Source organism: Zalophus californianus, chromosome 2 (genome assembly GCF_009762305.2).
Source record: "Zalophus californianus isolate mZalCal1 chromosome 2, mZalCal1.pri.v2, whole genome shotgun sequence".
NCBI classification, from domain to species: domain Eukaryota; kingdom Metazoa; phylum Chordata; class Mammalia; order Carnivora; family Otariidae; genus Zalophus; species Zalophus californianus.
In genome coordinates this window covers 3,636,503-3,650,000 of record NC_045596.1, presented here as the reverse complement: position 1 = coordinate 3,650,000, position 13,498 = coordinate 3,636,503, and the positions used below count along the sequence as shown (strand labels likewise).

The following is a 13,498-nucleotide window of genomic DNA, read 5'->3' as shown; positions in this document are numbered from 1 at the left end:
CATCTCCTTTGGAATTTTCCAAAGACATCTGACCTTGTCTCTGGATAAGATACTCCTGAGAGTGCCCCATAAACAATGCTACGAATGGCCAGTGATGTACAGGTTTCCCAGGGCAGGGGCCTCTGGGGCTCCAAGCTAGAGTCCAGAAGGGCTTCAGTGTCCTCATCTGTAGGCTGGGGTTGGCTTGGACACTGAGCTGGGCATCTTCCCACTCTGGCACCACCCCAGGATTTAAGTCTGAGTCTAGAAAGTGGCCTTGACGGTGCTGACCCATCAGCCAGCCTGGTGCTGGGCTTAAGTGAACCCCTTAAGGACGTCCTGGCCATCTGGTTGGTCTGGTGCCCACCTCACATTCCTCCGAACATCCACTGAACATATTTAATGAGCACCTCCTGGGTGCTTAGCCTGCCTCTCACCTGTACTTCCCATTTAGCCCTGGACCTCTGGTCTCCCCGGCCCCCAGCCCCGGGGAGCTGGCTCCAAATGCAAACCCAGCTGTGTCCTGCCCCAGTGTAAATCCTGTCAGGGACCACCACGACCCCACACCGGCCCACCTGGAGCATGGCCTCCTCACCAGTCCCTGATCAGCCCTCCACAGTTGTTCTTGAGCCGTTCACTCCCCGTGAACCCCTCAAGTGCCTTGCCCTGCCTAATGCTCGCTTTCTTTGCAAAGTTAATCCCTGTCTGCACAAACTAGGACCAGTAGTTCTAGTGGTTCCATAGGCCGGTCAGTATACGGAGAATGCAGAGGGGGCATGCGCATGGGCGGCTTTGGGTGTGGGAGATGTAGACCCAGGGCCCACATCACTCCTGTGTGGACATTTGTCTGGACACATACTTGGTAGGGCCAAAAGCAGGCTGATCCTAAGAGCAACCCTGCCCCTATTCTTCCCCACCAGGTAACCTGGGCTCACAGCTGGTGGAATATAAGGAAGAAATGTACATCACGTCAGACTGCGGCCATACCTGGCGGCAGGTAAGGAGGCTGGGGGCCTGGCGCCCCCCCCCCCCCCATTCTGCCGAGACTCGCCGCTGATGCTTCAGCTCTGTGGTGCCCTCCCCTCCCAGACATGTCCCGAGACACAGGTCTTCCCCCTGCAGCCTGCCGGCCTGGCTGGACACACAGCTCCCTGCAGCAGGTGCTAACGTCGGCCGCATGAGCCCCTGCTGGGGAGTTAGAGATCTGACACGCATCTTCACACGCTCAGACCCGTCACTGTGGGGGTCTCAGCAATGGGAGTAAATGCTAGGGCTGGGGCTGGAGGTGCCGTCCCGGCAGGTGGCACACAGGGCCTCGGAAGCTGGGGCTGAACTCTTCTGGGAGCCTGGAGGCCAGGAAGCGGGGACCACGGGTGATCCCCAGGTTCCCGGCAGGGACCGTTCTTGGCGGGAAGAGCAGAGACATGGAAGAGAAGGCGAATGTGGGGGAGGGGCCGGCCGGGAGGAACCTTGCTGAGTCTGGGTTGGGGGGCCTGGGAGACATCCAGGGGGGATGATTCGAGGTCGCGGCAGGGCCCGAGAAGAGAAAGCAGAGAAGCTGTTGTGCAGGAAATGGTTGGACCTGCCAGGGCTCCTCAGTGCCGGGCCCACGTGGGGCTGACATTCCCAGCCTGGAGGGCGGGCTGTGGGCTGCGGACCCCGGCGTCCCCGGGCAGTGCGGTCACACGGCTCGGGAGCCGGCCCAGGCTCTGCCCCAGGAGAGGCCAGCCTGCCTCTACACCTGCTGTCTGTTTCCAGCCCCAAAGGCCTCATCAGGTCCACCAGCATCCTGGAGTGACTGTCCCTGCTTTTAACATTTAAGAAAATGCACTAAACTTTAGTGTGCATCTCCCCTTCCAGTGTCAGGAGCTCTGCGCTGGGGCAGGTTATACGTGCCTGAGGCTCCACTTGCAGCCCCTCCCCCAGGTCGCGCTCTGGACAAATACGTTAGCCCCAAAGGTACCCCATTTACCTGCAGCCTGGGTGTAAGGCCCTGACATTTTTAATAATATGCAAGAAACTCAGAATTTTGAAAAGGGCAGAAGAGACTTACTGCGTTAGAATGTTTCTATTTCACTAAAACCCGTGAAACATGCCTAAACCTCCTGAAAGGTCACCGTCTGTCCGTTTATTAGGGAAACGTGCCCCCCGTTAGATTAAGTAGGCCAGGGTGAAACAGACAAGTTGTTCTAATTTTCTAGAAACCGACTGTAAGATACTCACAGTGGCCCCTGTTGTCCAGCAATTTGCTGGGATTCCACGCTTAGGAATGAGGGAACTGGATGGGGGAATATCAGTTCCAGTGCCAACGGGGGCCTGGCATCGGTGGGGGCGGGTGGGGTGCGGGTGGGGGCGCCGGAGGGGGGGGCGAGAGGAGGGGCCCTGCGTGCCTGAGTGCAGAGGAGGAGGGGACAGAGGGCAGGCTGGGACAGTCACCCAAGACAGGGCAGCCTACCGAGCGTGGGCAGATTGTCAAGGATGTCGTAACATGTGTCTGAGAGGAGAGCTCTCAGAATATGAATTACAAATGGCAGTGTGTGTCCTGCTTAATGGGCATAACCTTTTAAAAACACGAGTTCCCTAGGACGATAAAAAAAAAAACCAAACCAGAAAACATTCAAGGAATCCCCTCGGAGCCTGGGGTGTGGGGAGGCGGGGGGTTGGGGGAGAGGTGGGAAGGGGTGGCCAGGGCCCAGGGGCTGATCAAGCCACAGAATGACCTGTTGGTGGGGGTCAGACCCGAGTCCCCTCTTGCAGAGTCCCAGGCTAATGAGAGTGGAGTCGCTCTGGGGGTGCCCTGGGGGGCTGGGAGGCACCCCATCTTTGGGGGGAGGGGGCACGGTCACTGCCCCTGCCTGTCCTCCGGGGAGGAGCCCCCAGCCACGTGTGCATACAGAGCTGCACCAGAGGGCGGAGGCCTGGGCCTGGGGCTCTGGGACAACCACCTGTGTGGTTTCACTGCCACACCCCACCGCCCCACGGCCTGATCACCCCGGAAAGAAAGTGGAGTAGGCCCCCCGTGGAGCAGGAATGAGGGTTCCCATGGTGCGGGCAGAGGCCTCTGCAAGTTCAAAGCAACAGAACCAGCAACAGAACCCTGCGGGCGCAGGGAGACAGATGCGTTTGCTGCGAGGTGCCCCCAGCGTGGTTCTAACACTGTGCCTGGCAGCCCAGGGGTCCCGGAGAGGAGACTAGCTTCTCCTTGGATATTCCCTGGGACAAGGAGCTCACTCTTTCCTGGAGGAGAAGCCCGGCTGTTTGGGAGTTCATTTTCCTCGGTGGGCTTCTGCCCCTCTGGTCTGTCGCCCCTCAGCATCCCAGGATTCCTGGGCCCAGACTTTCATCTCTCCCTCTGGACTCCAGCACCCAAACAGAGAGGACCTGGAGCACCGATCCCAGGGCCACCAGAGGTGTCTCCTCCTGTGTGAGCCCTGTCCGGGGGACAGTGACAGTTCATTCATTCACTCCCTTACTCATTCATTCATTCATCCCCACACGCTCCCCCAGCACAGGCACCCTTAGCTCTCTGAGCTGAGCCGTTCTGGGCCACAAAAGAGGACTCAGAGGCAGGCCCTGCCTGGGAGGAGCTTCCTGGCTGGAGGAGACAATGACAAATAGTGTAGTAAGTGCTCAGGCCCAGAGCCCAGAGGCACTCCCCACCCAGCCTGGCTTCAGGGAGGGCTTCCTGGAGGAGGCGGCCCACCTGCTGGGTATTACTGTCAAATAGAGGTTTGCTGACTTCCATGATTTCTTTCTCACCTTCACGTTGTCTGCCATATTGGTGTGCGGGCTTTTCCTGTGCAGACGGCTGCCTGTGGCATTTATTCGCAATGTTCTCATGCCAGTGGTCTAGAAACTGCGATGCTCATTCACTCATCCCTCACGCACTGAGTCTGGGTGGCGTGGGAGAGCACGGGGAGGGCCTGGGGGACACGCGGAGCCCTCAGGCTGGCCCTGCCTCAGGGAGCTGGCCTCTGCTGGTGGTCCCCAGCCTGTGTGTTGACACCTCTGCCCCCAGAGAGTGACCTGCCCTCAGAGTGTCACCCGCCCCCTCTGCAGGTGTTCGAGGAAGAGCACCACGTCCTCTACCTGGACCACGGCGGCGTGATCGCAGCCATCAAGGATACCTCCATCCCCTTGAAGATCCTCAAGTAACGCCATGGGGGCCCGGCATGGGGGCCGGGGGCAGGGTGCTCAGGGCTCCTCCACCTGGGAGCTGTTCCAGGCTAGGCAGAGGGACACAGTGAAACAGGGAATAACAGCACAGCATGGTCAGGGGGGCTGGAGGGAGGGCTTCCCAGAGGAGGTGACGTTCAAGCATCACCAAGTTAGTCAGTCAGCTGGAGGAGGCAGGGCCAGGCAAGGAAGCCAGCAGGATGTGCCCCGGTGAGAGGGCGTTTGGATCAGCTTCAGACATCTGAAGGGTCGTTGTGGGGAAGTGAGGGCAGGTGTGAACTCTGGACTCAGAAGGCAGAGCTGGGGGAGCTGCTGGGAAGCCAATATCACTTTAGTCTGAAAAAGAGTTTTCTGCACTACAGGCTGGGGACATCGTGATATGATGCCATTGGAATGCAGTAAACTTCTGTCCCTGGCCTGGCAACCCCTGGGCTAGGCTCAGGCATTGTGTGGGGCTGACCTGGATGTTCCAAGGTCCGGATAACTGCCGTCCAGGGGCTGCAAAGCGGCTTCGCGGTACCTAGACAACACGCCCAGATCTCCTTGGCTGTGGTGTTACTAAGGAGATGTGGAGGCCACTTGGTGCCGGCGGGCGGCTGCTGCGGGCCCCCAGCCCCCTCGGCTGGGCAGTGCTGGCCCCGGGGCTCGTGCAGGGCTGGATCCAGGAGGGCAGCAGGTCCGGGACACGGGCCGTGCTCCCAGCTGCCTGCGGTGGTGACGCCCCTTCTCTCGGCAGGTTCAGCGTGGACGAGGGCCTCACCTGGAGCACGCACAACTTCACCAGCACCTCCGTGTTTGTGGACGGGCTGCTGAGTGAGCCGGGGGACGAGACGCTGGTCATGACGTGAGTGCCCACAGGAGGCGGGCGGGCAGACGGCCTTGCTGCTCCGAGGCGCGCTCAGCACTGGCCTCCGCGCCTCCTTCCCGTCTTCCTGACTCTGCTCTCCAACCTCACACGTGCCTCCTCGTCTCCTGTTCACTGGCCCCTGCCACGCCTGGGACGCCCGTCACCTGCCCGGGATCACCTAGGTGGTGAGGGCTGGAACCAAGTCAAGGGCGGCTCTGGCCCATTGCCCGAAGCGGCCTTCTGAGCTTTCCTTACCACCATCATCCCCGTTATTATTATGAGCTCCTGGCCCCTGGAAGGGCTCCCAGGCCCGCTGCTCAGGGAGGGCCCGTGCGGGGCAGAGCCAGGCTGTGGCCAGGGCAGGCTGGGCTCTGACTGAGGTTGCAGCTCTGGGCCCCTGAGCCCCAGGCCTTTTGCCAACTCCCAGGGGGAGCCAGGCCTCACTCCGGGCCAAACGCTGCCCTGGGCACAGTGAGGAGGGGCACAGGGACATCCTTCTTGGGATCTGAGAGGGCAGGAGTTGAAACAGGGTACACAGGGCTCAACTGCGCTCCCCAGACACCGGGGAGAGGGGGGTCCAGCTGTGGAAGGCTCCTTCCTGGCCGATCCGCCCTCCCGGGGGCTTGTTCAGGCTGATCAGTGGGCCAGGGTGGGGCCTGAGACTCTGCATTTCTAACAGCTCCGCTGATTCTCTGCATGCCTGGCCACACTCGGCACAACCTGCCTTTTACTGATGACGCCTGTACTGGGGAGGCAATGTTTCCCAAAATGCACATCTACCCAGAACCCATGGCTTTATTTGGAAGCAGGGTCTTTGCAGATGCGATCAGTCGGGATGAGGTCACACGGCCGTGCGGGGGCGGGGGGGGCGCTAATCCAATGCCCTTATAAGAAGGCGAGGGATACAGACAGACACATGGGGAGAGAGTGACCCGAGGCGGGGACTGGAGGCGGGGGCACAATCTGAGGACTGCCTGCAGTCCTGGGAGCTGGAAGAGGCAGGAAGGACCCTCCCCTAGGGCCTGTGGACGGGGCCCTGCCCTGTGAACACCTACATTTCAAATTCATGGCTTCTAGGACTGGGAGAAAATAAGTTTCTGTTGTTCGCTGCCCTCAGTTTGTGGAAGTGGTCGGGGCAGCCCCAGGAAGCCATCACAGGGCACCACAACCTTCCCTGCTCCGCTCAGGGCCGGGGGCCGCTGGTGGTAGGTGGGGCTCCTTCACGGTGGCCGCCCCCCTGGCTCCACACCACAGCAGAGGCCGTGGAGGCCAGCGCCTCTTCAGACTTTCCAGCATGGCCTGCAACGTGCCGCCCACTGTTCTGGGCACCGAGGACCCCGAGGACCCCCAGAGCTGGCGGTCCAGTGGGCAGACATCAAACTTAAGTAAAGAGTGGCCCCCTTCCTCGCTAGTGTGAAGGATGCTGGTGTCCCAGGGCCCACCAGCGGGGTGGGGAAGGGCCATATGGGGCCCGGCGGTGTCTTGGGCATCTTGGAACAGCTGACCTTGAACTGGGCTGGGATCCGTGAGACACAGGCTCCAGGACGAGCTGTGGGTGGGGAAGGAGCCGCTGCTTGCCCCCCGTCAGGATTCGGACGGTCCGCCTGTTCTGGTGCCATCTTTCCGGGAGCTGACAGGCCTGGCCAGGAGAGCGGTCGGCAGCGGGACCCCTCTCCCCACGGGCCCGGCCTGGGGTGGCCGTGTGCCCTGCGGCGGGCACAGCTTTCTTGCCTGGGAGCCATTCCCTGGCAGGGCCCCGGCAAGAAGCACCTGGTTAATGGACTCACCCTGCTGTGTGCCCTGCCGGCTCTCAGTGGGCCTCCACGCCGCGGCCCCGTCGGCTCTGCCACCGGCCGTGCTGGGCGAGGTGCTCGCACCTCTGAACCCCCCCTCCGAGATCCACGTGGATGAGCCCCCAGCCTCAAACCCAAACTGACAAGAAACCTTCATTAGTGGGGAGACCGGGGGAAGGGAACCCTGAGCTGCTCTGGTGCCTGGGTGGGGCTGGGAGCGCGGGCCTGGACAGCCCACCACTGCTGACCACCGCTGACCACCCCCACTTCTGCGCCCACCTCCTAGGCTTCTGGGGGCTGCAGATGGCATGGGGCAGGACGGGGAAACAGTGAGTGTGGGCTCCTCCCTCGGACGTTTGAGACAACAGGGCCTGGCAGCCGTCTGAATTCCCTGCAGACTGAAATTCAGCTTAGTGACCCCTTCCCGGGGGGCCTTCCCTGCCACCAGGACGGAGGCAGCCTGGTGCCCTCCCTGCCTCTTCAGCAGTATGGCCCCCTGGACAAGGGCCCTGGGGACACCTTGCTGAGCACCTGCTGCATGTTACGGGTCCGTTTTGATACATCATCTTGTTCTGTCCTCATAAGAAATGTCCATGGAAGGATGTATTGCCCCCCCCTTTTCTGGGGGTGCTAAAATCTCAACAATTCTGCACCAAGGGAGTGGTGGGCAAGGGGCCTCTGTCACCTCAGCTCAGCGTGGTCCCCAGAGCTGGAGAGGGAGGGGACCCGGTCATGTCCTAGAGACCCTGGCTGGGGCACTTCCCCTGGACACCCAGTCGCTGCCATGCCCCTGCCTGGGGACGTGTTATGTCCCGTATGGCTCCGTGTATCTGTGTGGTCCACATGCTGCCGCAGGCGTGGGTCTGGGACGGGAGGGCCGGTTCCTCCTGGGGCTGCGGGAGGGTGTCAGCGTGTGTGGGCAGGGGAGGGAGGGCTCCCGCCTGGGGTCCAACGCAGGGCTGTCTGTCTGGGGTGTGGCGAGCAGGCTGGTGTCCATCAAGCAAAAGTGCCAGCATGGAGGGTGGCGAGCCCGCCGGGCCAGAGGCCTCGGCTTCCCCAGCTGAGAAATGGGGACAGTTTCTACCCCAGAGCACTGGGCTTGGAGCCAAGCCCCTGGTCCCACGTGTCACAGCACCAGGGCTGAGTTTGGCCTCAGAAAAAGCAGGTGCTATAACCCTTTAAGGTTTTAAAGGAGGACCGTCCCTCCTTCACGGAGCTGCGTCTCCGCACGCTGTTCAAATCCCAGCTGACACGGGAGCCAGTCATGTGGCCCAAGAGGCGACACACGGGCACGCTAGAGCAAAACGTGTATGTCTCTGGGCCGTGGGGGCGTCCTCACTGGGACCCGGCGGCCTCCCCCCCCCAACGCTGCTCCTTCCTCTCTCCCTCTCCGTGTCTCTGTCTCTCGTGTCTGTCTGTCTGTCTGTGTCTCTCGCCTGCTGTCCTGTTTCCTGCACAGCTCAGAACATCTTCTCAGGTGATTTTTTTATCCAAATCTACCCAAAGGTCATGTCCCAGGTGACCGCCGCCGCCTTTCAGGATGTGTCCCCCAGGCTGGCTCACCGCGGCCCACCCTCCCCTCCCGCGCCGCGCCCAGGGGCGGGGGGCTGTTTACGGGGCGGGGGGCTCCTGGCCCACCCTGCCCCCCTGGCCCCTTCTCTCCTACTAACTGTGAGGTGATCCGCGGGCTGCCTTTGGCATGTTCTTCCTAAAACTCAGAATGAACCGGGTGACAGATATTTCTGCATTTCAGCTGAGGCTTTAGGAGGCAGTGGCCTTGGCTGCGCGGTCCTTGGCTGGTCCCTTGTCAGCCTGTTTCCTTATCTGTAAAATGGGAACGGCAGCAGTGTATTCCTCACGGGTTTGGGAAGGGAGAAGATGAGACGCCGACCCAGCGCCGCGCGCAGTCAGTAGGTCGTGTCAGTATGTGTCCAGCGCACACTTGCTGTTCTCAGGATAACGTGGTTTTTGCGGGACGGGGACAGGCCTGCTCTGCCTTGGGGGCCCCGTAAGTGCTCCCTAAAGAGTGTCCCTATCGAGATAAGACCCTCACTCTCTGTTTCTGTAACCAACCCAGCAGACTTTGGGAGATGGGACACAAGGCTGACCACAAGGCTGAGACAGAGGGAGGCTCAGGGGCCTGAGGAACCGAGGAGGCCCACGGCCAGCCAGCAGAGGCGGGGGATTTCATCGGCAAAATAGAGATAACAGGATCTACTCCAGGGGACTGTTTTGGGGAGCAGATCACTTGTTGCGTGTGCATGTGGATGAAGCTCCTAGTGTGCGCCGGCACCCCCCACAGACCATGGCTAATCCACCATCAATCCTGAAAGGCCAGAACTATCGTCCCCGTTTGAAAGCCAAGGAAACTGGGGTACACAGAGGGAGTGACCCTGCCCAAGGTCACAGACATAGGAGGTGGGGCACCAGTCCAGGCCTGCCTGGCTTAGAGATGTCCCATGAAAGCAAAACTCCTCTTCAGACATCGGCCTCGGACATTCAGAGCCAGCCGTCGTGTCCCCTAGAACACAGAATGAGCCAGGTGACCCACCATCCCAGAATGGGGTTAGGATCCTTTCAGATCATGATTGTCCTTCCCAAGTGTCCTGTCCCCGTCAGCATGCTTGGAAGGGGGCTGAATACAGCAGGGTGTATCACCTCCTCTACCCAGATGCTCAACCTCTGGTGATATGTCCAGAATGCTGCAGGTTGGGCTCGGGAAGGACCAAGGATGTGCTGGCTGAGCCCCTCTTCTCTGGTGGTTTTTGGAGCCCCTGAAATAGCAGTCCTTGCAGAGAGGGAGGGATCTGGGTACATGGTAGATGTTCAGCAAATGACTGCTGCATGCTGAGGAAGAGGAAATGGCCCAAACAAGCTGTGTGGCCTGCGGCAAGTTACTTAGCGTCTCTGTGCCTCAGTCTTCCCATCTGTAAAATAGGGGTGGACTTGTCTCACGAGGCTGTGGTGGGGATTAGACCGGACAGCACAGATGGAACCCCCGGCACATCATGGGTGTCCCGTACGTGTCTGGCCTTTCAAGAGCCCCCATGGTGCTCCATTCCCCTGCGTCCTCTGCTCGCCCAGGCTGGGGCCCCATGGTGGGCAGGAGGTGCGCACAGGCTGAGGTCCTGCCACTGTGAGCCCGTATGATGACTTGTTACCTCTCTTTGGATTGCTGGTTGTGCCTGGAAAAACAGCCGGTGGCCCAGCTCTGCAGAGCTGGGTGTCCGCGGTGCAGGGCTCTGGCACGGTGAGGCCGACCGGGGTGTCCGCGGGTCAGGCCCCGGTGCAGTGATGCTGACTGAGGCAGGAGAAGCACCCCGCATCCAGCTGACCCCCCCAACGTTCTGCGGAACCGAAGCAAAGACCGTGGAAGGCTGTGGAAGGGCCCGGGTGGCAACTGGGAGGCCAGGGCTCCCGACACGACTGCGCCCACTCCCTCGTCCCTTGAGGGGGGTGTGGGGCGAGACCCCCGCCCGTGCCATCCGTGAGTCCGAGACGGTGTGTGATCCTCAGGGAGACACCACCACCGGGACCACACGCCTGCAGCCGGCTGGGCACAGGGCAGGGGGGCCGGGACTCTAGGAGCGGCCAGGAGAGCGGCCGCTGGGCCCGTGAGGAGGGGGCGCTGAGGCCCCAGGGGAGTGGTTCGCGCCACGAAGCGGGCCAGGCTGAGGGGGTTACCGTCCCTCCTCTTCCCTCCCCAGGGTCTTCGGCCACATCAGCTTCCGGTCCGACTGGGAGCTGGTCAAGGTGGACTTCCGGCCCTCATTCTCCAGGCCGTGCGCGGAGGACGACTATGGCTCCTGGGACCTCACCGACCTGGAGGTGGGCCGGGGCCCGGGCTGTGGCGGGCAGGGCGGCCCGCCCCGCCTGTGCGTCCTCCGTCCTGGGCGGCACCAGGAGCCTCGCCTCCAGGAGGGCTTCCCACAACCCCGGCGGCCCTGACACGGCCAGTCCTGTGGCTGGCCTTTCCGGCCACTTCTTGGCGTCTGGGCTGCTCTGGGCTTGGGTCTGCCGCCACGCTCAGCGGCACGGGGCCACGTGCCCTGACCCCACTGTGCAGTCCTGTGTGCTCGGGGCCTGGGGCTTGTGACATGGTGGGCGGGCAGCACGGGGCCTGCGCATAGGTTGCTTAACACCCCTGGGGGGTTACGGCAGCCCCGCCCCATAACCTCAAACACATAGATGTTTCTAGAACAAAAGGTAGACTAGTCACACGACGTGAAATCGGTAAGGGCTGGAAGCAGCCCGCCTGCAGTCCAGACCAGGCTGTGCTGCCGCCGTTGTGATGGCGAGGCTCGAGGTTTCAGAATGCGGGACTCTGGAATTGCTGGTGTCCCTGCTCCTGTCAGTGTCCCCGTTGTGGGGCTGGGCGGGGGCTGCTGGGAGTGCATGCTAAGGACCTGCTGTGTGTCCACATGCGCCCCGTGGGCCGTGGCTCCTCCAAGCTCCTGCACAGGGCGTCCACCCCGGGGACGAGGAGAAACATAACAGGGGCCTGGGTTCCAGCAGCACTGTGACCCCTCAGGGCCAGGGGCAGCATGTACACAGTGGGTGCTCAATGGATGCTTGTGGATCGGGATGGGAGGGGGGCTGCCCCAGCTTGACCTCAGGCACGCCACTTCGTCTTCTGAGCCTCAGTTTCCCCATCTGGGAAAGGGGACTCATCCCCTGCCCCACGCGGCTGGCTGCCTGGGGGTTGAGAATCGGCTATTTTCGGACACGGGCAAAAGCAGCAGTCCAAGCCACCGGAGGGCAGTGGACCCTTCTCGGCCGGCTCCTCACCCCGCGTTCTCGCTGCAGGGCGACCGCTGCATCATGGGCCAGCAGAGAAGCTTCCGGAAGAGAAAGTCCACATCCTGGTGCATCAAGGGGCGGAGCTTCACGTCGGCGCTCGAGTCCCGGGTGTGCAGGTGCCGGGAGTCGGACTTCCTCTGGTGAGGACCGCACCGGCTCCTGGCCTCCGGGGCACCCTGAGCAGCCTCACGAGCCGGCAGCCGCCACCCAGCGCGGCTCTCAGACTCACAGTCCTCCTGCCGTCTTATTCTGTGCCTTAGAGCCAGGGGCAACAGGGCGCTCCTGGGAGGAGCGTCGGGAACTGAAGGGCGCGTGGGCTCAGCCATCACAGTGGCCTGCTCACAGTGGGGAGGGGCGCTAGGAACCGGGGAGGGTGTCCTGGGGGCAAGCGGCGCCCACCCAGCACTTCTCCGAGTTCCAGAGCCTGGTTCACGAAGCCTCTGGCCGCCGCCTGCCTCCCTAGCCATGCTTCCCCTTATGTGCCCAATGCCTCCACCTGCACCCCCCTCACCAGCGTTGAAGGGGCCCCTTGTGCAGTGCCCCTCCCCTCTCTGCCCCCTGGCTGTCCACTGCCTTCCTTGGAGATTCAGTGCACCTCCTCCAGGCAGCCCTCCAGGATACCTAGGCTGGGCTCAGTGCTCTCCTGGGAGTTCCCAGAATCCCCTCTGCAATCCCTCTCACCTGGGATGTAACCCTGATTTTCAGGCTGGATGGGGCTGTGTGTCCCCACAAACAGGTGCATCACGGGCCCTTGCTGTGAGGCCCCCGCCCCAGACCAGCTCCCATCCCCACCCAAACCTGTCTCCTGACCGCCCTTCTGCCCCTCAACAGTGACTACGGATTTGAGCGCTCCCCCTCCTCGGAGTCTGATGCCACCAAGTGCTTTGCCAGCTTCTGGTTTAACCCCCTGTCCCCGCCAGACGACTGTGTCCTGGGCCAGACCTACAGCAGCAGCCTCGGGTGAGTGCGGCACGCGCCTCCTTGCACCGCTCTGGTGGCAGAGCCGCCGAAAGAGAAGTCAGCCAACAATGCCCTATTGGCTGGGCTCCTGAGAGTCACCCCGGGCACCGACCCTGCAGGGGCTCAATCTGAGCCCACGTGGGGCAGCATCAGGGACACAGTGTGTTTTGAGCTGGCTCTGAACAAAGAGCTAAAGCATCAGGTATATGAAGCTGTGAACCCACAGCTTCAGGAGGTCCCGAGATGCTCTATCTTAAGGTCTCTGTGTCCCTTTGAGGCAGTTTTAAGAGGGAAGAAAATGCCAGTGGACTTTCTAGAAAATCCCCATTACTTCCCCTGGGGAATGGACAGGGGCAGAGCTTAGGAAGCAGGACCAGATGTTGCAGGTTTTAGCCTCAGCAGCGTAAATTCCATCCATCCATCCATCCATCCATCTGTCCATCCATGCTTCATCCTTCCATCATTCACCCATCTCCATCCATCCATCCACCCATCCATCCATCCACCCATCCATTCATCCATCCATCCACCCATCCATCTACCCATCCATCCATCCACCCATCCATCCATTCATCCATCCATCCACCCATCCATCCATCCACCCATCCATCCACCCATCATCCATCCATCCATCCATCCATCCATCCATCCACCCATCCATCCATCCACCCACCACCCATCCATCCATCCATCCATCCACCCATCCATCCATCCACCCACCCATCCATCCATCCACCCACCCACCCATCCATCCACCCATCCATCCATCCATCCATCCATCCATCCATCCATCCACCCACCCATCCATCCATCCACCCACCCATCCATCCATCCATCCATCCATCCATCCATCCATCCATCCACCATCCCCATCCATCCATCCACCCACCCACCCATCCATCCATCCATCCATCCACCCATCCATCCATCCACCCACCCATCC

At 61.4% G+C, this 13,498-nt stretch overlaps 1 protein-coding gene across 1 annotated transcript in view; it reads left to right on the top strand.

Moving 5' to 3' along the window:
* Positions 1–13,498, top strand: part of SORCS2 (sortilin related VPS10 domain containing receptor 2) — a 462,241-nt gene that overhangs the window by 427,127 nt on the left and 21,616 nt on the right. The window contains exons 12-17 of the mRNA XM_027597353.2: positions 900–976; positions 4,039–4,130; positions 4,892–4,999; positions 10,503–10,623; positions 11,602–11,735; positions 12,427–12,555. Of these exons, the coding sequence (XP_027453154.2) occupies positions 900–976; positions 4,039–4,130; positions 4,892–4,999; positions 10,503–10,623; positions 11,602–11,735; positions 12,427–12,555 (661 nt within the window). The remainder of the gene's footprint in view (positions 1–899; positions 977–4,038; positions 4,131–4,891; positions 5,000–10,502; positions 10,624–11,601; positions 11,736–12,426; positions 12,556–13,498) is intronic.